Source organism: Cnephaeus nilssonii (genome assembly GCF_951640355.1).
Source record: "Cnephaeus nilssonii genome assembly, chromosome: 8".
In the NCBI taxonomy this organism is placed as follows: Eukaryota; Metazoa; Chordata; class Mammalia; order Chiroptera; family Vespertilionidae; genus Cnephaeus; species Cnephaeus nilssonii.
In genome coordinates, this window is record NC_137079.1 from 23,896,421 (window position 1) to 23,920,066 (window position 23,646).

At 36.0% G+C, this 23,646-nt stretch overlaps 1 protein-coding gene across 1 annotated transcript in view; it reads left to right on the forward strand.

The window, feature by feature from the left end:
- ADAM9 (ADAM metallopeptidase domain 9) overlaps positions 1–23,646 on the forward strand; it is a 99,047-nt gene that overhangs the window by 73,359 nt on the left and 2,042 nt on the right. The window contains exons 17-21 of the mRNA XM_079779299.1: positions 6,953–7,033; positions 7,290–7,395; positions 17,644–17,785; positions 19,280–19,367; positions 22,005–22,072. Of these exons, the coding sequence (XP_079635425.1) occupies positions 6,953–7,033; positions 7,290–7,395; positions 17,644–17,785; positions 19,280–19,367; positions 22,005–22,072 (485 nt within the window). The remainder of the gene's footprint in view (positions 1–6,952; positions 7,034–7,289; positions 7,396–17,643; positions 17,786–19,279; positions 19,368–22,004; positions 22,073–23,646) is intronic.

Below are 23,646 nucleotides of genomic sequence, written 5' to 3' on the forward strand. Positions count from 1 at the left end.
ATTCAGGTTGGAAAAGAAATAAAAGTCTTCTAAACTATAATTAAAAATTAACATTGTCTTTGTTTGCAAATCACATGATCTTTTATATAGAAAATTCTATGGAGTCCACCAAAAAACGCTACCAAAAATCAATGAATTTGGTAAAGCTGCAGGATACAAGATCAACATATAGAAATTAGTTGCATGTGTTTACATTACAATGAACTATCTGAATGATAAAGAAAACCATACCATTCACAATAGCATCAAAAAATGAAATACTTATGAATAAATTTAACCAAGGAGGTGAAAAATCTGACCACTACACATTCCAAGATTTTAATGAAAGACATTTAAGAAGACACAAAATACAGGCATACCTCATTTTATTGTGCTTCATTTTATTGCACTTTGTAGATATTGGTGTGGGTTTTTTGTTTTTGTTTTTTACAAATCGAAGGTTTGTGGCAACCCTACCCTGCACTGAACAAGTCTAGAGGCGCCATTTTTCCAACAGGCTTAGATGATGGCTAACATTTTTTAGCAATAAAGTATTTTTAAATTAAGATTTGTATATGTATTAGACATAATGCTATTAAACACTTAATAGACTATAGTATAGTGTAAATATAACTTATATATGCACTGGGAAACCAAAAATTCATGTGACTTGTTTTATTGTGATAATCACTATATTGCAGTGGTTTGTAATTAAACATGCATAACTTCGAGGTATGCCTATAAATGGAAAGATATCCCATGTTTATGGGTTGGAAGAAATAATATTGTTAAAATTTTCATACTATCTAAAGCCATCTGTACATACAATAAAAATTCCATTAGCATTTTTAACAGAAATAGAACAAATAATCCTAAAATTTGTATGGGATCATGAGGATCATAAATAGCTAAAGCAATCCTAAGAGAGAAGACCAAGCTCGAGGCATCACAATTTCTGGTCACTATTACAAAGCTATAGTAGTCAAACAGTATGCTGTTGGCATAAAAATAGACACCTAGACCAACAGAACAGAATAGAGAGCCTCAAACAATCCTCACGTATATGGTCAACTAATATTTAACAACTAATTTTTACTCAATGGGGAAAGGGTCATCTCTTTAATAGGTAGTATTGGGAAAACTGGATATTTACATGCTATTAAATATTTTAATGACTCCTATCTTCCACCACTTATAAAAATTAAAATGAATTAATGACTTAAACATAATACCTGAAACTATATCTTTTAGAAGAAAGCATTGGGAGAAAGCTCCTTAACATTGGGCTTGGCAATTATAGTTTTTGATGTGACATCAAAAGCACAACCATCAAAAGCAAAAATAATTAAGTGGGGTTATATCAAATGAAAAAGCCTCTGTATAAGACAAGAAATATTGAACAAAATGAAAAGACAACTTATGGAATGTGATAAAATATTTTAAAATTATATATTCATTAAGGGGTTAATATCCAAAATATGTAAGGCACTTATACAACTCAATAGAGAAAAACCAAACAATCATTAACAATGGGCAGAGGATCTCTGAATGACATTTTTCCAAAGAAGATAACAAATGACCAATAAGTACATGAAAAAATATTCAGCATCACTAATCATCTGGGAAGTACAAATCAAAACCACAATGAGATAATCACATCATCTCTATTATACTAGTATAAGCTAATATTAAAAACGAGATAAGTGTTCATGAAGATGTAGAGAAAACGAAACCCTTATGCATTGTTGGTGGGAATGTAAATTGGTACAGTCACTGTGGAAAATAGTACAGAATTTCCTCAAAAAATTCAAAATAGATCTTTCATTTGATCCATCAATTCCACTTCAGGGTATGTATCCAAAATAAATGAAAATAGGATCTTGAGTTATCTTCATTCCTATGTGCATTGCAGCATTATTTACAGTAGCCAAAATGTTAAAATAATCTGTATAGTGGATTATTATTTATTTATGAGAAAGAAGGAAATCTTGCCATTTGAGAAAACATTTATGGACCTTGAGGACATTATGCTAAGTGAAATAAATCAGATAGAGAAAGACAAATTAGTGCATGATCTTACCTCTATGTGGAATTTAAAATGACAAAATCACAAAAACAGAGAGTAGAATGGTGGTTTCCAGGGGCTGAGGGTTGGGGTGGTGGAAATAGGGAGATGTTGGTCAAAGGGTACAAACTTCCAGATATAAGATTATTAAGTTCTGGGATCTAATATTCAGCATGGTGATTATAGTTAATAATACTATATACTTGAAAGTACCAACAGAGTAGATTTTAAATGTTCTCACTACAAAAAAGAAATGATAATTATGTGGAGTGATAGAGGAGTTAACTAAGCCTACTGTGGTAATCATTTCACAAAATATAAGTTTATCAAATCAACATGAATACCTTAAACTCACATATTGTTATATGTCAATTATAACTCAATAAAGCTGGAGAAAAATAAATAACACTCCCTGCCTCACTGTTTCTCCTTTACTTTCTCAGAGATGCAGAGTTACTGCTGCAGTTGATGAGTTTGTGAGAAGACACTGGGCAGGGGTGGCTCAGTCTCTTCTGTCTTCTCTTTTCAGATCTCCCTGTCTGCAGAGAGGGTGCATTCTGGTCTGCTCTCTCAACCATGCAGTACATTTAGCAAGGCAGGCTCTGCTTCTGTGGGGGGAGGCCTGTGGTTGTCCAGAGCAGCCTGTGACTAGGCAGGTAAGTTTGATTTTGGGGTGCAGAATTAGGAAGCCCAGTTCATTATTAACTTAAGTCAGGTTAGTCGCTATTGATAATAAAGATAATACTTGGATCTCCAATTATCAGCTTCCCCTGTCTGTCTTCACCTAGTTATGAACTTGCTCAGGTAATAGTGACATGTAATGTATTGAATGGATAATATCCCAATATTATGGTGTACATATGAAGCAATATTTAGTTTGAGAAGGTTAAGGAGGGGCATTTGGGTTGGTGTTAGAAACCAAAATTCTTATCTATTATAAGGTTATTAATTGATGATGTTTAAAATAGAGAAATCAAATAATAGGATACTAATTTAAAATAGGGAGAGAATTACCCCCCAAGGAAGGGTGCTTGTCTCTAGACTGCCAGGATGGCAGACTGGATGGAAATGGGTCATAGAGTTATTTCATCATAAGCACTTTTATCACTACTATTATTTGATTTTTTAACCATGTGCATGTATTGAATTATTTTAAAAACTTATATGATAAAAATGAAGGACAGTTGGTAGCCTGTTCTTTAGAAGTGATTTTGGGAGTGTTCTGTCAGCTTGACTAAGATCAGAACATCGATGACATTCAGTGACTTTTGTTGACATTCACAGGCTGAGGGAATCTCTTGTGGGAAGAATTCATGACAGTGCTGATACAGTTTACTGGAATGCTTGATTACTTCAAAATCTACATTACCAAAATTGTGAGATTTTTCTCTGAAGCTCTTGCTATAACAGGAAAAAAAAAGTGCTGATTGGTTGGTTTGAGAATTATAACCAACAAAATATGCCTTTTTCTAAAATTAAATTTATTGGGATAACGTCTATAATAATAACAGGGTAATATGTTAATTAGACCAGACATTTTCCAGACGTCATTGTGGACATCCTTTCTGATCAAGCTGGGGCCGGAGGGAAGCCAGCCAGGTCCCAGGTGCCTGCAGGCAGCCCGGGGGAAGCCAGCCAGGTCCCAGGTGCCAGAAGGAAGCTGGTGCCGGCAGCTGGGGGAAGGAAGGCATACTCTTGCACAAATTTTCATGCATCGGGCCTCTAGTTGGTTCATGAGATTATATAGGTTTCAAGTGTGCATTTCTATGATACATGACCTGTATATTGCATATTGTGTCTATCACCCAAAGTCAAATCATCTTCTGTCACCATGTATTTGACGCCTTTTAGCTTTTACCAACCCACCCTTCCCTCTGGTAACCACCATACTCTTGTCTGTTTTTATGAATTTTTGAAAACTTTATTCATTTGTTGCTTTCAGTTTTATATACCATATATGAATGAAATCATATGTTTCTTAACTTTTTATGACTTATTTTGCTTATATTCTCAAGATCCATTTATGTTGTTGCAATTGGCAGTATTTCATCTTTTCTTAAGCCTGAGTAGTATTCCATTGTATATATGCACCACTTCTTATGCCATTTTCTTTTGTGATGTAAGAGAAGGCAAAAAAGATTTACTGACTACGAACATGACTATTTGCTTTGGAAATTGGGCATGTTTCAGGTTTGGTGCTAGGTTTAATATTTTTGCTCATTTCTGGGAATGAAATATCCAGGTTTAATGACTTGACCCTGTATGTTCATTTTTGATAAATGTGCATTTGAAGATAGTATGTATATTCTTGCTTATAACATATAGTGTTTGATAATTACATATTCAGATGTTTCACATTCTTATTTTGTCATCTAGTTTATTTTTTAGTAGCATCGAACACTCATCTACATTTACTCTTACCTACTTTTGTGAGTACTTCTGTAGGATAGATTTCTAGTCGATATTTTACGTAAATTAAGAGATATGCATTTAAAATCTTATAGGCACTGCCAATATACCTTTCAGTAAGGTGGTAACTATGCATTTAAAATCTTATAGGCACTGCCAATATACCTTTCAGTAAGGTGGTAACTTCCATTCCACTAGTTGTATATAAGGGTGTCTTATTTTTTTCTCACACTCTTGCTAACATTGTGTGTTTCTAATCTCTTTAATTTTTAACATCCTAACTAGGTGACAAAATTGGTCTGAGTTGTTCTGGGTGACTTTCAGTCCATGTATTCTTCTAAATTCTCCAATTTGACTACGCCAGGGCTGGTTCCTGCTTGGACCCTGCCCACTGTACAACTTTTGGGAACTTAGTCCAAGTTCCTCCTTTACCAAGTGTCAGAGACACAGGTCAATTCTCGGCGGCGGGGCAAATGGAGAAGCCATGATCGGTTGTGGATATATAAGAATGAGTCTTTATTGCAGAAGCCAGTGGCCACATAGCCATCAGATAAGAACAGTCCTCACAGCAAACTACAGGCAGGCAGCCGGTCACCGGCTGGCATACTAGAAGCGGTATCTGAGCTCCCCAGCCTCTCCTGCACACATTGGAGCTACTTCTCTGTGCCTATCGCCTCTGCTTCTCTGAGCTCTCTTCTCCTGCACTGCTGCTCTCTCTCACAGACTTCTCACTCCATCCGACCAGCTGGTCAGTAACCTACTTTTACACTATTTAGACAAAGAAGGCTTCGTGCCAATAGTTACATCAATCATATTGGCTACAGAAGGGCAGAGTTTACCGTGTGTCCTTGCACCTGCTCATGTATCTTGGCTTGATTAGCATTCCCAGGCTCAGAGTCCTTGGACATCTTGATTAGGCTCATGCCAGAGTGGCATTTAGCCATTCTCTGGTGTATTGATAACAAGGCCTCTCTGCTCCCATTGGCCTTGACTATCCGGGGACCTGGTGTGGTTCCCACAACCTCATTATTTTATTTTGCATTTTTCTTCTTGGGCATCTTTTTACATTTTTATTAGCTCTATGTATTCTTTTTGTGTTAAGTCCATATTCACATCTTTTTTTTTATTTGTTGGGTTGTCATTTTTTATTGTTTTTAAGGGTTTCTCATATATAAAGAATGATAATTGTCACTTATGTCGCAAATATTTTTTACAGTTTCTCATTTATCTCTGCCATAAAGAAACTTTAAACTATCAGTTTTGTCTTGGTTTCATGTCATGATTAGAAAAGTTTTTTTTGTATCCCAATATAATATAAACATTCTGTTTTCATTTTGTCTTTTTATAATTTGGTTGGGCTTTGGCTTTTATTGGCACAGTTGAATTTGTTAATGTTTCATCCTATTTATATGATCTTACTTAATTCTGTTTTAAAATGTTTTAAAAGATATTTCCTACCTTATCTTACTCTCTTCTTGGATTGCAAAAATTGTATGTTTGTGGTGTGTGTGTGTGTGTGTGTGTGTGTGTGTGTGTGTGTTCAGTGTGGCAGTTACTTATCTTTTTTCCCCATTAAAGTACTTGTGGCTTTTTTTTTTTGCAAGAAAAACACATTAATATATTTCCCCCACCAACATCAGAATAAAAATAGTATCTGCTGATTTCTCCCATGTAAGATATAACATTGTTGCTTTCAAACCCCTACATGCTTTTTTGTTGTTGTTGTTGGAAAAATATTGATTTAAACTCCAGGTTAGTACTAACATGTATAGATATATCATTAGGCCCTTTAACTTTGCATTATGTATTGTCATAATATGTTAACAACACTTATGTACAAGAAGGATAGGAAATGCTTGGTATGTGTACCTATGCTGACGCACTGATAGAACCAAGCACCAAACATTGTGTACAGCAGTAAAATAGGATGGGTTGGATCCTATCCTCTCTGGCCTCTGCTAAAGACTAGATTCTGGCACTGTGAGCAGGCTTTCAGTTTGGTGTTACTTCAGACATATATTCTTGATATATTTACTCAACATTTGGATTTAGGAGAGAGGCTAAACATTAAGAGTGAAAAAAAAAAGTGGAAGAGGAGAACTATTAAGCTTATTTTTTGTGGTCCCAGGTAGTTCATCTTTGGGTCCAAACTTAATGTCCTGAAATAAAAAATGAGAAATTCTGTAGTTTTCTTTATCTGAATATTTTACTTAGGATTTTCACATCTATTTTAGTATGGAAGGATATATTATAGTTTTATCATTGTTTTTGGCCTTTGTATCATCTTTGCCCTTTTTGTTCAATTAGTTATATGTCAGTTAATTAATTTTACTTACTTTTCTCCATTTGCAAATACATAATTTAGGAATAACTATTCCTTAAAAGTTTGAAAGAGTTCCTAAACAATGAAATTATCTATGCCCAGGTCTTTTTTTCCTGGCTAGTTTTATTAAAGTGTTCATTTTTTCTTTACTTATTACTTCATTTTTTTCCTCCCAGATCTGTAGAAATTTCCAATGTGTAAATGCTTCTGTTCTGAATTATGACTGTGACATTCAGAAGAAGTGTCATGGACATGGGGTGAGTCATGTTCTCTTTTGACTTGTTCATGGAAGTAATGCTGTTTAATGAGGAATCCCAGTAAGGGTTATGTGAGACTTCCCAAGATTTTAAAATTTTTAGACTGGGGAATTTATATACCTGATACATTTTTTTATTTTTAAAGAGTGTCTATGTATTTGCATGAATTTAGTTCATTCTCTTGGTTTCCATTCTAGAGTTCATGATTTAGAACAACATTCACAATTAACAAAGTAGTGTTTTGTTTGTTTTGAAGGTGTGTAATAGCAATAAGAATTGTCACTGTGAAAATGGCTGGGCTCCCCCAAATTGTGAGACTAAAGGATACGGAGGAAGTGTGGACAGTGGACCTACATACAATGGCAAGTAATATAGAAGAAAATTAGTGTGATCTCCCAGTGGCCCATGTCAGATATTGGGCATCCTTATACCTCTCCCACACTTCTCACATCACTTATACGTTTGTTGGTTCTGCCTCCTAAATTTTTCACAGATGTTTCCATTTCTTTGATCCCTATTAATTACCTTTAATTTCTTGTCTGGTCTTACATAATGGCCTCTTAACTAGGCTCCCTGTTTCCCATCTTGCTTCCTAATCCACATTCCACACTACAGATTTCAGTGTTTTCCTTCAAGAATTCAGTTTTGATTATGCCAGTGTCTTGCTTGAAATTCAGTGCTTCTGCATTGCTATTAGAATGAAGTACAAAAATCCTTAACATGGCTTAAATGCCCTGCATGATTTTTCCTAGCTTCACTTTTCCAACCTCATTTCACTATGCTTAAGACATTGTAACTTCTTTTATATCCTCTAATAAACTATTACTCTCTTTTACCTCTGGGCTTTCATACCATATTATATTCACACTAGAGGCCCAGTGCATGAGATTCATGCACTTGAGGCGGGGTGGGAGGGAGAGAGGGGTCCCCTCAGTCTGGAGGAGGAAGTGTCATGGACATGGGGAGCCCGTAGCAGTCCAGGAGCCCTTAGGGAGTGGGCCTAAGCTGTCAGTCGGAGACATCCTTAGCGCTGCTGCAGAGGCGGGAGAGGCTCTCACCACAGCAGCTGTGCTTGCCAGCTGTGAGCCTGGCTACTGGCTGAGCAGCACTCCCCCTGTGGGAGTGCACTGACCACCAGGGGGCAGCTCCTGCATTGAGCGTCTGCCTCCTGGTGGTCAGTGCGTGTCATAGCGACTGGTCATTCTGCCATTCGGTTGATTTGCATATTAGTCTTTTATTATGTAGGATTGTTGGAACTTGGCTAATTGCTACTCAGATTTCAGTTTATACCTTATTTCCCCTTGGAAGTTTTCCCTGACTGCCTAAATCTGAATTAACATTCCCTTCCTATTCTCCTGTTACTATAAGCACTATCACATACTACAGTAATTACTTATATACTACTTATTTTTATTCCCTTATAGACTATGAATGAGCTCCTTGACACCACTATCTTCCTACTGAGAAGATATGCTTTCTTTCTCCTGGGTAAATACTAGGTGGAATGGCTGGCTCATAGAGTAGGTTTATATTTAGCATTTTTAGAAACTGCCAAACTGTTTCCCAAAGTGGCTGTACCAATGTACACTCTCCAGCTGTATATGAGGGTTCTAATTTCTCCACATCCTCTCCAACACTTGGTGTGATCAGTTTTTGTAATTTTAGCAATACTGGTAGGAATGTAGTGGTATTTCACTGTGATTTTAATTTGTATTTCTCTAATTACTAATGATGTTGATCATCATCTCATGTGCTTATTTGCCATCCACATATCATCTTTGGTGACGTGTCTATTCAAATTGTCTCGTTAGTTAGGTTGTTTGTCTTCCTGAGTTTTGAGAGTTCTTTATTCTGCATACAAGTCCTTTGTATGTAGAATTGTAAGTATTTCTCTTTTTTTTTTTTTGCTTTGTAAGTATTTTCTCCTGTTCTGTTTACTTTGGCTTTCTTTTTTTCCTAGTTTCTTAGAAGATCATTCAGGTAATTGATTTGAGACCCTTTTTCCCTTTTCTTAGTGAATGCATTGTAGTGCTATCAGTTTTCCTTTAAGAACTGCTCTTTTGTTTCTCACAAATTTTGATATGTTGTGCTTTTATTTTCATTCAGCTCAAAATAACTTCTGATATATTTTTTATTTATTTGACTCATGAATAATTTAGAAGTGTGTTACTTTGTTTTATAATATCTGTGGGATTTTCCAGAAATTTTAGGGTTATTGATCTCTCATTTGTTCCACTATCTTCTGAAAGCATACTTTGTTTGATTTGAATTCTTTTATATTTTTTGACACTTGTTTTATGGCCCAGAAGGTGGTTTACCTTAGTAATTAAGTTTTGTATACACTTGAAAATAATTTGTATTCTGCTATAATTATGTGGAGTGTTTTATAAGTAATTAGTTCCTGTTTTTTTTAATTTAATAAATCTTTATTGTTCAGATTATTACAATTGTTCCTCTGTTTCCCCCCATAGCTCCCCTCACCTGGTTCCCACCCCACCCTCTGCCCTTACCTCCCCCACACTGTCCTCATCCATAGGTGTATGATTTTTGTCCAGTCTCTTCTCTCACCCCCCACACCCCTTTCACCCTGAGAATTGTCAGTCCACTCCCTTTCTATGCCCTTGATTCTATTATATTCACCAGTTTATTCTGTTCATCAGATTTTTAATTCACTTGATTTTTAGATTCACTTGTTGATAAATATGTATTTGTTGTTCATAATTTTTATCTTTACCTTTTTCTTCTTCTTCCTCTTCTTAAAAAATACCTTTCAGCATTTCATATAATACTGGTTTGGTGTTGATGAACTCCTTTAGCTTTTTCTTATCTGTGAAGCTCTTTATCTGACCTTCAATTCTGAATGATAGCTTTGCTTGGTAGAGTAATCTTGGTTGTAGGTTCTTGCTGTTTATCACTTTGAATATTTCTTGCCACTCCTGTCTGGCCTGCATAGTTTCTGTTGAGAAATCTGCTGACAATCGTATGGGTGCTCCCTTGTAGGTAACTAACTGTTTTTCTCCTGCTGCTTTTGATATTCTCTCTTTGTCTTTTGCTCTTGGCATTTTAATTATGATGTGTCTTTGTGTGGTCCTCTTTGGATTCCTTTTGTTTGGGGTTCTGTGCGCTTCCTGAACTTGTAAGTCTATTTCTTTCACCAGGTGGGGGAAGTTTTCAGTCATTATGTCTTCAAATAGGTTTTCAGTATCTTGCTTTCTCTCTTCTTCTGGCACCCCCATAATTCTGATGTTGGCACGCTTGAAGTTGTCCCAGAGGCTTCTTACACTATCTTCAACTTTTTGGGTTCTTTTTTCTTTTTGCTTTTCCAGTTGAGTGTTTATTGCTTCTTTGTATTTCAGATCTTTGACTTGATTCTTGCGTTCCTCTAGTCTGCTGCTGTGTCTCTGTATAATATTTTTTATTTCAGTCAGTGCATGTTTAATTTCTAGTTGGTCCTTTTTCATATCCTCGAGGGTCTCGCTAAATTTATTGGCCTTTTCTAGGAAATTCTTGAAAAACCTTATAACCGTGGTTTTGAACTCTATATCCAATCGTTTGTTTTCCTCCATTTCTTTCGTTTGTGATCTGTTTCTTTGTCTCCATATTTTCACTGCTTCCCTGAGTTGATAGAGTGGCTTTGTGTGCTAGGTGTCCTATATGGCCCAGTGGGTCAGCCTCCCCAGTTACCTGAGGTGGACACTCTTGGTGCACCCCTTTGTGGACTGTGTGTACAGCCTTAAGTCTTGATTGTTGTTGATATCACTGGGAGGAATTGACCTCCAGGCAAATTGGCTGTGAGGATCAGCTGTGTCTATGCCAGGAGAACTTCTGTGCTGGCAGTCCTCTCTTCGCGCACTCGCATGCGCGTGCCTCCAGACCTCTGCCTTTCATGGATCCCCTGAGTTTCCGCCTGACAGTCCAGATTCCCCCCGTATAATCCTGTGTCCCCAGGGTCTCGCCTGAACTGGGGTTCAGTGCAGTTGTAACTAGTGTTCAGCGCAGTCGGGAGCTTTTGTCTCCTTCCCGCTAGAGAAAGTCAGCCAGGCACTCTGCCACCTTCAAGTGTGTCTCCGTACTTCAGCCTTTTGCAGCTTCTCTGATTCTCCATGTGCTTTCCTCTTTCCTTCTAGTTGTAGAATTTCCACTCAGCCAGCTTTCCTGTGGTTCTGGATGATGTTCGTTTTGTCTTTCAGTTGTAGTTTTGAAATTGTTGTGTGAGGCAGCAGTTTAGGTGTTTACCTATGCCGCCATCTTGGTTTCTCTCCAAGGACATCAATTAGTTCCTGTTAATTGACAGATGTTTAAGTCTTTTATATACTTACTGATTTCTGTATACTTCTTCTGTCAATTATTGAGAGAGGAATATTGAAGTTCTTGGCTATAACAGCAAATCTGTCTATTTTTCCTGGCAGTTCTATTAGTTTTTGCTTTATGTATTGTGAAGCTCTGTTATTAGTTACATAAGCATTTAGGATTATTCTGTCCATTTTATATGTTGCCCCTATATTATTAAGAAATAGCCCTCTTTATACCTGGTAATATTCTGTTATGAAATTAAATATTAATATAGTTACTCCAGATTTATTTTGATTAGTCAGCATGGGAAATATATTCTCATCCTTTTGCTTTTAATCTATAGGGTTCCCCCAAAAATGTATACATACCGTAACAGCTGATAGCTCAATTTTGAAAATGAAATGTATTTTAATAAACACTGTCTTTATAATTATGCAAAGTGTGTGTATATATTTTTTGGGGGACACCCTATATTTGTGTCTTTATATTTCAAGCAGATTTCTTGTAGGCTGCATATGGTTGGGTCTTGCTCTTTTTTCTAGTTTGCCAATCTCTGCCTTTTGAGTGAGTTCATCTGAATATATTTAATTAGATTATATCTTTGGGTTTAGAACTATCATATTGATATTTATCTATCAAAGTTTCTTTTCATGTGATATTGTACCACTTTAGTATATTTCCATTTATCTCCCTCTGCCTTTTGTGGTATTGATGATACACTTCCGTATACGCTATGAATCCTACAATACACTGTTACTATTTTTGCTTTAAATAGTTGATTATCTTTTGAAGATATTTAATAGAAAAAGTCTTTATATTTTCTCACATAATTAGCATTTCTGTACTCTTCATTTGTGTGTGTGTGTAAAGTCACATTTCTATCTGCTATCATTTAATTTCTGCTTGTGGTACTTCTTTTCATATTTCTTATAATGCTGGTCTACCTGTGACAAATATTTTAGCTCTTGTATATCTGAAAAAGTATTTTGCCTCGAATAATAATTGGGTAAAATATTCTCGGGTGAAGTTTTATCACCATTTTACTTCTTCAAGGATGTTCCTACATTGTCTTCCAGCTTACATTGTTTTTCCCATCATCTTTTTTTGTGTCTTCTGTTTGTAATGTGTGTTTTTACCCTCTAAGATTTTCTCTTCATCTCTGATTTTTAGTATTTGATTATAATGTGCCTTGGCATGCTTGGAATTTGTTAAACTTGTTTGATTTGTGCCTTCATAGGTTTCTTCAAATTTTGGCCATTTTGTCTTAAAATTTTTTAAATAATAACTAGGTGCTTCATTGAATTATATGCACAGATATGTCATATGTAGTACATTTAGACATTATTGGACCTTCAGTAAAGAAGTTTTTTTGGCCTGACCCTTCTAAATCCCAGAATCTTTTTTTTTTTTCAATTACAATTTACATTCAATATTATCCTGTATTAGTTTCAGATGTACAGCATAGTGGCTAGAAAATCATGTACATGAGAGAGTGGTCCCCTTGATGTTTCAAGTATGTGTGTGTATGATATCATTGACTATATTCCCTATGCTGTAATGTACATTTCTCTGACTGTTCTGTAACTATCAATTTTTACTTCTGAATCCCTTCACTTTTTTCACCTACTTCCAACCCCACTTCCCCTCTGACAACTGTCAGTTTGTTCACTGTATCTATGAGTCTATTTCTATTTTGTTTGTTTATTTTATTCTTTAGATTCCACATATAAGTGAAATCATATGGTATTTGTCTTTCTCTGACTTATTTCACTTAGCATAATACCCTCTGGGTTCATCCATGTTGTCATAAAAGGTAAGACTTCATTCTTTTTAATGGCCAAGTAATATTCCACTGTGTATATGTATGACAGCTTTCTTATCCATTCATTTATTGATGGGCACCTGGGTTGCTTCTATATCTTGGTTATTATAAATAATGTGAACGTGGAGTGCATATATTCTGTTGAATTAGTGTTTCAGGTTTCTTTGGATGTATTTCCAGAAGTGGATCATAAGGCAATTCCATTTTTTGTTTTTTAGAAACCTCCACAGTGTTTTCCATAGTGGTTTGTACCAATCTGCATTCTCACTAACAGTGCATAAGGGTTCTCTTTTCTCCACATCTTAGCAACAATTGTTTGTTGATTTATTGATGATAGCCATCCTGATAGGTGTGAGGTGGTACTTCATTGCAGTATTGATTTGTATATCTCTGATGATGAGTGATGTTGAGCAACTTTTTTTCTATTTTCCTATTTCCTCTTCTTCAGGGACTCTAAGTACATGTATATTTGATAACTTGAAGTTCTTTCACATCTCATTTATTTGCCTTGATTATTTTATTGCTTATTCCTTCTTTAATTATGGATAGTTTATATTGTTATTTTTTAAATTCACTCATCTTCTGTGGTATCTGGTCTGCCATTAATTAAATGCAGTGTAATTTTTATCTTAGACATTGCATTTTTTTAAAATCTCTGTAAGTTCTACCTGTTCCTTTTTTTTTGTTTGTATATTTTATGTCTTTACAAAGCATGTTCAATCTTTACTCTAGCTTCTTAATCATATGGAATATAGTCCTAACTTCTAATGTTCTTTTAAATTTAAAGGGTATAATCTTTTATATAGTTTAAATTAATTCTATCATCTGTAGTTGGTTAGTTTTGATGGTTTTTTTTCCCTAATTTAGGATCATATTTTCCTGCTTCTTTGCATGCCTAGTCATTTTTTACTGGACGCCAGATATTGTGAATTTTGCCTTTTTCGGATACTAGATATTTTTGGATTTATATTGATGAACTTTATTTTAGTGTGCTTATGTTACTTGAACATAATTTATAGCTTGATCCTTTTTGGTTTTGCTTTTAAGCTCTTTAGGGAGGGCCAGAGTAGCTAATTTGCTCTATTTCTGAGACCAAACCTCTTTTGTCTATTCTACTCAATGCCATAGTAATTATGGAGTTTTCCACCGGAAATGGTAGGAACAGGCACTTTTCCCAGTCCTGTGTGAGTTGTGGGATATGTTCTCACTGATTCTTACAGGTCATTTTTTCTCTGGCTTCAGGTGGTTTCCTTCTGTGCATAGGTAGATCAGTACTCAACTGATGTTAGAGGAACCCTTTGCAGAGCTCTCAAGTTCTGTCTGTGCAGCTCCCTCCTTCTGGTTCTTTGCCAAATGAACTCTAGCTGCTTTGGGGACAACCAGCTCCAGCTCCTCAACTCAAGGAGACCACTGAACTTTACATGGGTTTCCTCACTCCTCATCATGATCTGTTAACTTTCAGTAGGCAGCAAACTGGGACAATTTTGTAAAGCCCACTTTATTCATTTTCTATCTCAGGTATCATTGTTCTTCATTGCCTGGTGTTCAGTGTCTTGAAGTGTTTGCTTTATATATTTTGCCTGCTTTTGTGGTGGTTATAGCTGGCAGGATAAATCTGGTCCCTGTTACTCCACCTTGACTAGAAGTAGAAGTCAGGACTAATGGCTCTGTAGCATTACAGCGAATGGATGTGCCATAACTTGACTTCGCTGTTTTGTAATTATTAGGCATTTAGGTTGCTTCTAAGTTTTTTAAAATTTAAATTCTGCCTAATTTATTTATTTTTAAATTAATTTATTGGGGTGACATTGGTTAATAAAATTGTTTCTAAGTTTTTAATATGCACTGATAACAATGTAGTGTATCCTATCTAATAAAAGTGTAATATGCAAATTAACCACCACTCTGCTACACCCACAAGCCATGCCCACCATCCAATCAGGAGTGAGTATGCAAATTAACCCAACCAAGATGGCTGTAGCCATGGAGTGAGCAGGAGGCTTGGGTTTCCCCAGCAATGGAGGAAGCCAAGCTTTCCACACACCCTGGCTGGCCCAGGCTTCCACTCAAGGCTACAAAGTTTCAATTATAGAAAATAAATAAATCCCAACAAAAATGGTGGCAGCTATGGAGCTGGAGAGAGCAGGAGGCTTAAGTTGCCCCCGGAGATGGAGGAAGCCAAATTTCCACAGCCCTGGCCTGCCTTGGGCTCCGCTTAAGGCTACAAAGTTTCAATTATAGAAGATAAATAAATCCCAACAAAAATGGCTGTGGCCACAGAGCAAGCAGGAGGCTTGGCTCCGCTCAGGGCTACAAAGTTTCAATTATAGAAGATAAATAAATCCCAGATACCAGGGCCTCCGCTTGGGTCGACGGGGGGTGTGGCCGGCTTGCAAACCACCACAGGCCCCATGCCCCAAGTGAACCCCCACCCTGATCTGGGACACCCTACAGGGCAAACCAGTCGGCCCCCACCCGTGCACCAGGCCTCTATCCTATCTAATCCTCCTATCTAATAAAAGAATAATATGCAAATTGACCATCACTCCAACACCCAATATGGCTGCCCCCATGTGGTCAAAGATGACTGACCCCATGTGGACACAAGATGGCCAGCAGGGGAGGGCAGTTGGGGGCGATCAAGCCTGCAGGGGAGGGCAGTTAGAGATGACCAGGACGGCAGAGGAGGGAAGTTGGGGGCGACTGGGCCTGCAGGGGAGGGCAGTTGGGGGGGGGACGCAGACCTGCAGAGGAGGGCAGTTAGGGTCAATCAGGCTGGCAGGGGAGCAGTTAGGCATCAATCAGGCTGTCAGGGGAGTGGTTAGGGAGTGATCAGGCTGGCAGGCAGAAGTGATTAGGGGCAATCAGGACGGCAGGTTGGCGAGCAGTTGGAAGCCAGCAGTCCCAGATTGGAGAGGGTGCAGGCTGGGCTGAGGGACACCTCCCCCCAATGCACAAATTTTGTGCACCGGGCCTCTAGTATCTTAATACTTAGGCATATTTTCCAGTGGGGGGATAAATTGCTAGAAATGAGATTGCTAGGTTGAAGGATATAATTTTTTTTATAGTTCTTGATAAAAATTCCAAATGAATTGATATAATGCTACCAACAGTATGAAGGTACCAATTTCAATATAACCTTACCAATGTTGGATGCTTTAATCAAAATTTTGTCTACTGATTAGTAGGTATGAAATGATATAATCAAGCTTGCTTTAATCTTTCTATATTTTTAATTGGGTTGAATGTTGTTTCATGTAATGTCATACAACTTATAACAGAAATTGCTGGTACTTTTAAAAACTTAAAATTGTGAGGAAAAATTTTACAGTGTATCATTCCTGTTCATATTTACTATAGACTTTCCCTCAAGACCATGGAACAGGTAAAGTTAATGTTAGTGAATTTTTAGAAGTATAATTAGATAAAATCCAAAAGCCATGAAAAATAAGGTTGATAAATTCAACTACCCAAGAATAATAAACTTAAGCTTGGAGAGAAGCCTTGTATCATAAGACTAATGGCAAATTGAGGAGAATGCTTCCAGCTCATACACAGGCAAAGCTACTATCCCTAATATATAAAGAGCTTTTAGAAATTGAGAAGGAAAAAACCCATTGTCCAGTAGAATTGTTGAAGGACTGAGCAGAAAAAAAATTACATTTACTTAAGAATGAAAAGTTACTTAACTCATAGTGTAAAAAAAAAGAAATGCAAATTAAAATGATGTAAGGTATAATTTTTCACCTACTAGGTTGGCTAACATGCACAAGTTTGACCCTGTGGGTGAGGCTGTGATGAATTCATATATATTGCTGGCTGGTGTGGTAAATTGTAACCACCATTATGGTGGTCAATTTGACAGTGTCTTAAAAAAAATGAATGCATTTACCCTCTGATATGTAGTTCTACTTTTGGGAAATTATTCTATAGAGATGCCAGCACCCATTGTTATTACTCATTATAATAATAGCATTATTTTAGGGTTATTCATTATAGCATTTTATAGCATTTTTAAATAACAAAAGATTAGAAAAATGAAAGTATCAGTTGGATACTGGTTCATTAAACTATAGGACATCCTTACAATGTAATTTTGTAAAGCTGTACAGAAGATGAGATGGTCCTCAATGTATGGTTTCGGAAGATATATAGATGAGTGAAAAAAACAATGTGCCAAGTAGTGTTTATGGTATGCTACCTTTTATGTAAGAAAAGGTTGACAACAATAACATACTTTATTCTTGCTTATATTTGCATGAAGAAATAATGTGAGATAATATAAGGAAGTAATAAATGGTTCTTCTGGGGAAGGCAAAAAGAAGTGGGCAGGGATGAAGTATGAGCAGACTTCTCCGTGTATATAATTTATATCAGTTTAACTTTTGACCAATCTGAAAATTAATGTAAAACATTTATAATCACCTACTATGTTCTAGTTAATATGAGTTAACTTCTAATTTAATGATCATTAATATAAAATTCTTCTCTCTAGAAAAGAATACTGCACTGAGGGATGGACTTCTAGTATTCTTCTTCTTAATTGTTCCCCTTATTGTGTTTGCTGCTTTTGTCTTCTTCAAGAGAAATCAACTACGGCAAAGCTGCTTCAGAAAGAAGAGATCACAAACATATGAGTACTTAGATTTTTTCCTTTTAAATTCACATAATATAATTTATGTAATTATAATGATGGTCATATTATAGAGGCTGGTTTAAAAATAGGGTTCTAAATTATCTCTCTATTCTTTGGACATGATTAGCAGGGGTAGAAGGATAGTGATGGTTCAGTTACCTCTTAAAATGATAAGAGGAAAGTATTATGGTAACCAGCTTGTATAGTACAGAAAATGGCCCTTACAATTCATTTTGCTTGAGATTGATATCTGATTGTGGGATAAATAGAATTTGGGGCTACAGTTTCTGATTTGAACTTCTTAATTAGAGATTAAAATATGCAATAAAGATTTAAAAGTGTAAATGTTGAAATTTTCTTTCCATGTCTGTTTTAAGGATCAGTTCTCACAGAGGAAGAACTTTTCAAATCACAGTTTGGGGAAGAGGATTTGTAAATTATAAGCTTTTAAGAAATATGTTTTGTGGAAGAAAGGGTTGTCATAATTCAGACAACTAACATATCTAATCTGTGTGTTTAACACTTGTACTACTATCTCTCTATATGTTGGCAATAGAATGTAGCATAGATAAGCATGGACCTTGTAATCAGCTCTAAATTTAAGTTCCAGTTTGTCATTTGTTAGAATCATGAACTGGAATAATAAAACTCTGAATAGTAAAACTCTTATTTTACTTCTTCTAAAATAACAATAATAATAATAATACCTATCTCTTAAAGTTGATGTGAAGATTAAATGAGAAAGTATTAACAAGTAAAACCCATAGCACATTAACTGGCACTGTGTAATTACTTAGTAATTAAGTTTTATTATGTTAATTATTTAAAAAAATACATATCCTTCTTGATTGCTTACCTTTACTTCATTGCTCTATTTTTCTCACACAGAGTATTTTCTTAGAGTATCCTGATGTGAGCTTTAATTTTTAACATAGTCTACAACAGATACATCTTTCTATCCATTCTTTTTCTTTTTTACACACTTCAGACTGACCAAATCATGTAATTCCCCAGTCTGCATCTCCGAAATTTTAGCTATCTCCCATCATCTCTTTCTAGCTGATTTGCTTTTGCCTCAGCATGTCTGAAACTCAACTGATATATTTTTTAGCTTATCATTTGCTCTTCCTGAACTTCCTAGTTCTTAGAGTGACTACTTTAAATTTTGTAGCTTAAGAGTATGCTTTTACTCTTCTGATTTTAGGAAGAATTGAGGAGAAAAGTCAAAGTTTAGTCTCATTGACCAAAACTTTATAATTTCTTAGAATTTCATTTCATTTCATTATGAAACAGGTTAATAAAACTTTCTAGTACTGTAAGGATTAAAAATGTGTAAAAGCTGTTAAAAATGGGAAAAATTTATCTGTCATCATGATCATCATAATCACCTCTACAACATCATTATTCTGTTTTTGGGAATATGCAAGGTATGCGTAATACGTCATGTAGAAATATTTTAATCTTTATTTAACTCAAAAGTAAATCTGTCTTTCAGATCAGATGGCAAAAATCAAGGAAAAGTTTCTAGACAACCAGTGAGTGTTCCTCGACATGTTTCTCCAGTGACTCCCCCCAGAGGACCTGTAAGTTTAAAATGAAAAGTTGTATTTCTTTACTATTATTATGGTTTCACATTTATTGAAAAATATGTTTTTATTGACTTTAGGGAGAGGAAGGAAGAGGGAGATAGAAACAGAACATCAATGATGAGAGACCCATTGGCTGCCTCCTACACCCTCCCCCTCTCTGGGGATGGAACCTGCAACCCGGAAATGTGCCCTGACCTGTAATCGAACCGTTACCTCCTGATTCATGGGTCGGCCCTTAATCACTGAGCCACACCAGCTGGGCTGGTTTAACATTTTTAAAAGTTAAAAAGAATTGCCACATAGATTTAGAAATAATTCTTAAGAATTTAAGAATGTAATCTCTCTGTTGGTAGAGACCTTATGTATGAGATTAAGAAAGACAATCATCTCTCACCTATTTTTAAAAAATATTAATATTAGCTTTTATTTTAATATATTGACCTTATATCTTTTCATGTCTCAGCTCAAGATTTTTTGTTGTTGTTATCATGAGGTTTGTGTAAAATGTCTCATAGATAAAATAGTCCTTTTTTCTGATAGTTTCTTATCTTCATTTGCCTATACAAGTTGGGCCCCTTTTCTCCTCCCCTTTTAGGTTTTTGTGTCGCAGAATATTTTTTTTATGAGCATGTTTGCTACCAACTTGAATTAGCTACATTTATTTTAAGTGCTCCCCCTTTAACTTTTATGCTACTATAAATAAATGTTTAATACCCTGCTTACAAATAGAGTTGCCATTTTCTGATTCTATTTGTCATCTTTAAGCTTTGTGTGCTTTTATATTTTATTTCAGGTAAAAGAGTTGCTTTCAACATTTCTTGTAATGCAGTTCTTATGGTGGTGAACTCTCTCAGCTTTTGTTTGTCTGGGAAAGCCTTTGATTCTCCTTCATCGCTGAATGTTAACCTGGTTGGATGATAGAGTACTCTTCACTGATATTTTTTGTCTTTCATTATTTTGAATATATTATTTCCTCTCTCCTGGCCCGTTTCCGCTGAGAAATCTGATGATAGCCTGATGGGGGTTTCTTTGTAGGTTACTATCTTTTTTCTCCCTCGCTGTCTTTATAATTCCTCCTTTATCATTGGCATTTGACTCTTTGAATATAATGTGTCTTAGAGAAGGTGTTTTTTTGTTTGTTTGCATTGAGATAATTAAGTGTTCTGTTAGTTTCTTGTACTTTTATGTTCAGTTCATTCCCCAACTTTAGGAAGTTCTCATCTATTATTTCTTTAAATAGGCTCTCTCTTCTCCTTCTGGGATACCCATTATCTTATGTTGCCCTTCCTAATAGAGTCCGATAATTCTCACAGAATATTTTCATTTTAAAAAGATCTTAGTTCTCTCTGCTCTTCCATCTGAATTATTTCCAATGCTTTCTAATGCATCCCTCATCTCATTAATTGAGTACTTTAGCTCTAGATTTCTGTTTGGTTCTTGTTTACAGTTTAAATCTCTTTGGTAAAGCACTTCTTTTGTTCATTAATTTTATTCCTGAGCTCATTGAACTGCCTTTCTGAATTTTTTTGCTGTCTCATTGAGTTGCTTCATAACAGGTATTTAGAATTCTCTGTCATTTAGATACCAGTCTTTCATCACTTTTGAGTTTGGTTTCTGGAGAATTTTTATTTTATTTTTGTGATACTATGTTACTGTGATTGTTCATGGTGCTTGATGGGTTGTCCCATTGTTTGTGAGTAATGAGTATGTACCCCATTCTTTTTAGTGTCATAGCATTCCGTCTTATGGATTTACCATACATTTAAAAACAGGTTGTTTCAAATCTTTTTACCATAAAAAAAGATGTTTTATGTACATTGATTTTTACATACATATAAAAGTATATGTAAATTCCAAGAAGTAGACTTTAACTATCCCTTTAAAATGGTGTACCTAGGCTTGATGGATGAGGATGGAGACAATTTGTTTTTGCATCCCTTCTCTGTTTTCATAGTATAAACAAATCACTCCATGGGCAAAAAAATAGCAGAACATCTGTTCCATAGCAGGAACCATAGAATGTCTAAGCTCTTCATCACTGTGCATATTCTGCCACTAATAGAGCTTTAGTAGATAATGGAGACTATCTTAGTAAAGAACACTTCACAGTGATTTAGCAATTTCATCCAATCTTCCCTGACTTTTTCTAATGTAATGTGATATGTGAAAAATTTTCTTACTTTACTCTCTTATTTAAGGCTGTGTTATAGAGTCTCACTTTGTTGTAAAACTTTCTTTCAACCACCTTGTCAAGGGAGAATATAAGGAATTCCAAAAGCAGATTAGTGATATTTGTAGTACTATTTGGGTACTGTATAGATTTGGCAATATATTTTTTGGAAGATTTTATTTAAAATATATTGACATAGGAAATGTGTTATGTTTTAAATAATGTAGTTGATTATAATACTTTAGTAATATTGAACTTAAAAATATATAGCCTTAAAATAATTAAGTATTCCATATTCATTGGTAAAGATTTTGAATAAGTAAAATATTTTTAAATGTCAACATTATAAGTAAGTTGTCTATTCATTGATTTTAAATATATTGGTTACTTTTATATGGAAAATAACTGAATAGAAAATATATTTATGAGTGCATTGTGGTAATAACTTTTTTCTCTTGTAGAATGTATATGAAAACAGATTTCCTGTACCAACATATGCAGCGAAGCAGCCTCAGCAGTTCCCATCAAGGTTTGAAATGAATTTGTTTAGATTACTTGACCAGAATGAAATTCAGAAATAATGGCTAATATTTTTCCTTCTATTTTAATTTGATTTAGGACAGGTATTTATTGCCGACAGTATAGATAGTTCATTAATTTAAGAATTGTATTTAAGTGTTGTCATATTAGTGCAGTGTCAAATGAAATTTTAAAGAAGCTTCAGCAAGACAGTAAACTGCCGCTGTAGCCTTTGGTGAGAGGACCAGAGGTATCCATATGGTTCAGAAAGAAGGACCTTTGGGAATGGGAAACCAGGTGGTTGGATTAGGCACCAGAGAACTTCCAAGGAAATGAGGAATTGTGGGCTAAGGTCCAGGAGAGGAACATAGTCTGGTGATGATCCCAGCTTTGGGGGCCATTTTTCTGTTGTAGATGTGTGTGTCTATAAAGTGAGAACTAAGAGGTTAGGAAGCTGAGGAAAGCTTTCAACAAACGCCGAGAGCTGAGGGGGACAGAAATTGGAGCTCTGCCAAGGATGAGATACCCCGGCAAACATCCCAGGCTTTGTATTGCAACACAGGGGTAATAGTGAACTAGATTCTCAACTTATTCCTACAGGTTTTTTTAATATTTGCCTCTCCTCCCCCAAGAAAAAGCCAGACATATAAGAAAAGGAAAATGTGACTAAAACCAAGAAAAGCAATCAACCTTAGAATAAGATTTGGAGGGTATCCAGTTAATAGTTATCAGACGTGGATTTTAAAATAATTGTGATGATTATGTCATGGAATTAATAGTCAAAATTGAGAATTTAAGCACAGAACTAGAAACTTAAAAAAAAAAAAGACTCAATAGATTGGCTTAAAATCAGCAAAAAGGAGAAAATTTATTAACTACTAGAGGGCCAGCCTGCCCCCTCTCACAGTCCAGGAGCCCTCCGGGGTGGGAAGCGACCCCGTAATCAGGGTAAGGCGACGCCCCCATCACACCTCTGCTGCTGCCACTGCCAGCAGTGCAAGCTTCGGCTGACCCTGGTTACCTGAGCCTCGGGTGACCCTGGGCAGCTGGGCAGCCGCCATCCGAGGCTTGCCTGCACCTCAGGCTGGCCCTGGGTAGCTGGGGGGTTGAGGGGACTGGGGGACTCTGGATGCAGGCCTTGCCGCATGCCTGCCGCCCCATGGTGCTGAGGGGAATGGGCGCTGCCATCTTGTGGCTGTGGGTGCTGCCATCTTTGACGGCATGGCAGTCAATTAGCATATTCCCTCTTTATTATATAGGATATTTTGCATCACATAAAATGCACCCCACCACTCACACCCCCAAAAGTCCTTCAAATTATAGTTGAATTGCAACACTGAGGCAATTCAATACAATACGAGTGTGTTGAAATCCAATTGAGCATTAGGGAAGAATATATAAACCTTGTGAGACAGATAATCAACAGGTAATGTTGTGTGTTATTGGATTAGTGGTAAACTACAATTGATCAAAGTGGTTAAGGAAAAGGTATCCAAAGGTTAAAGTATGAGGATTGAGAAGGACATGTATAGAAGTTATAGCCAGTTTAATTCTTAGAGTGGATATTATGTTTGAGAGAGCTGG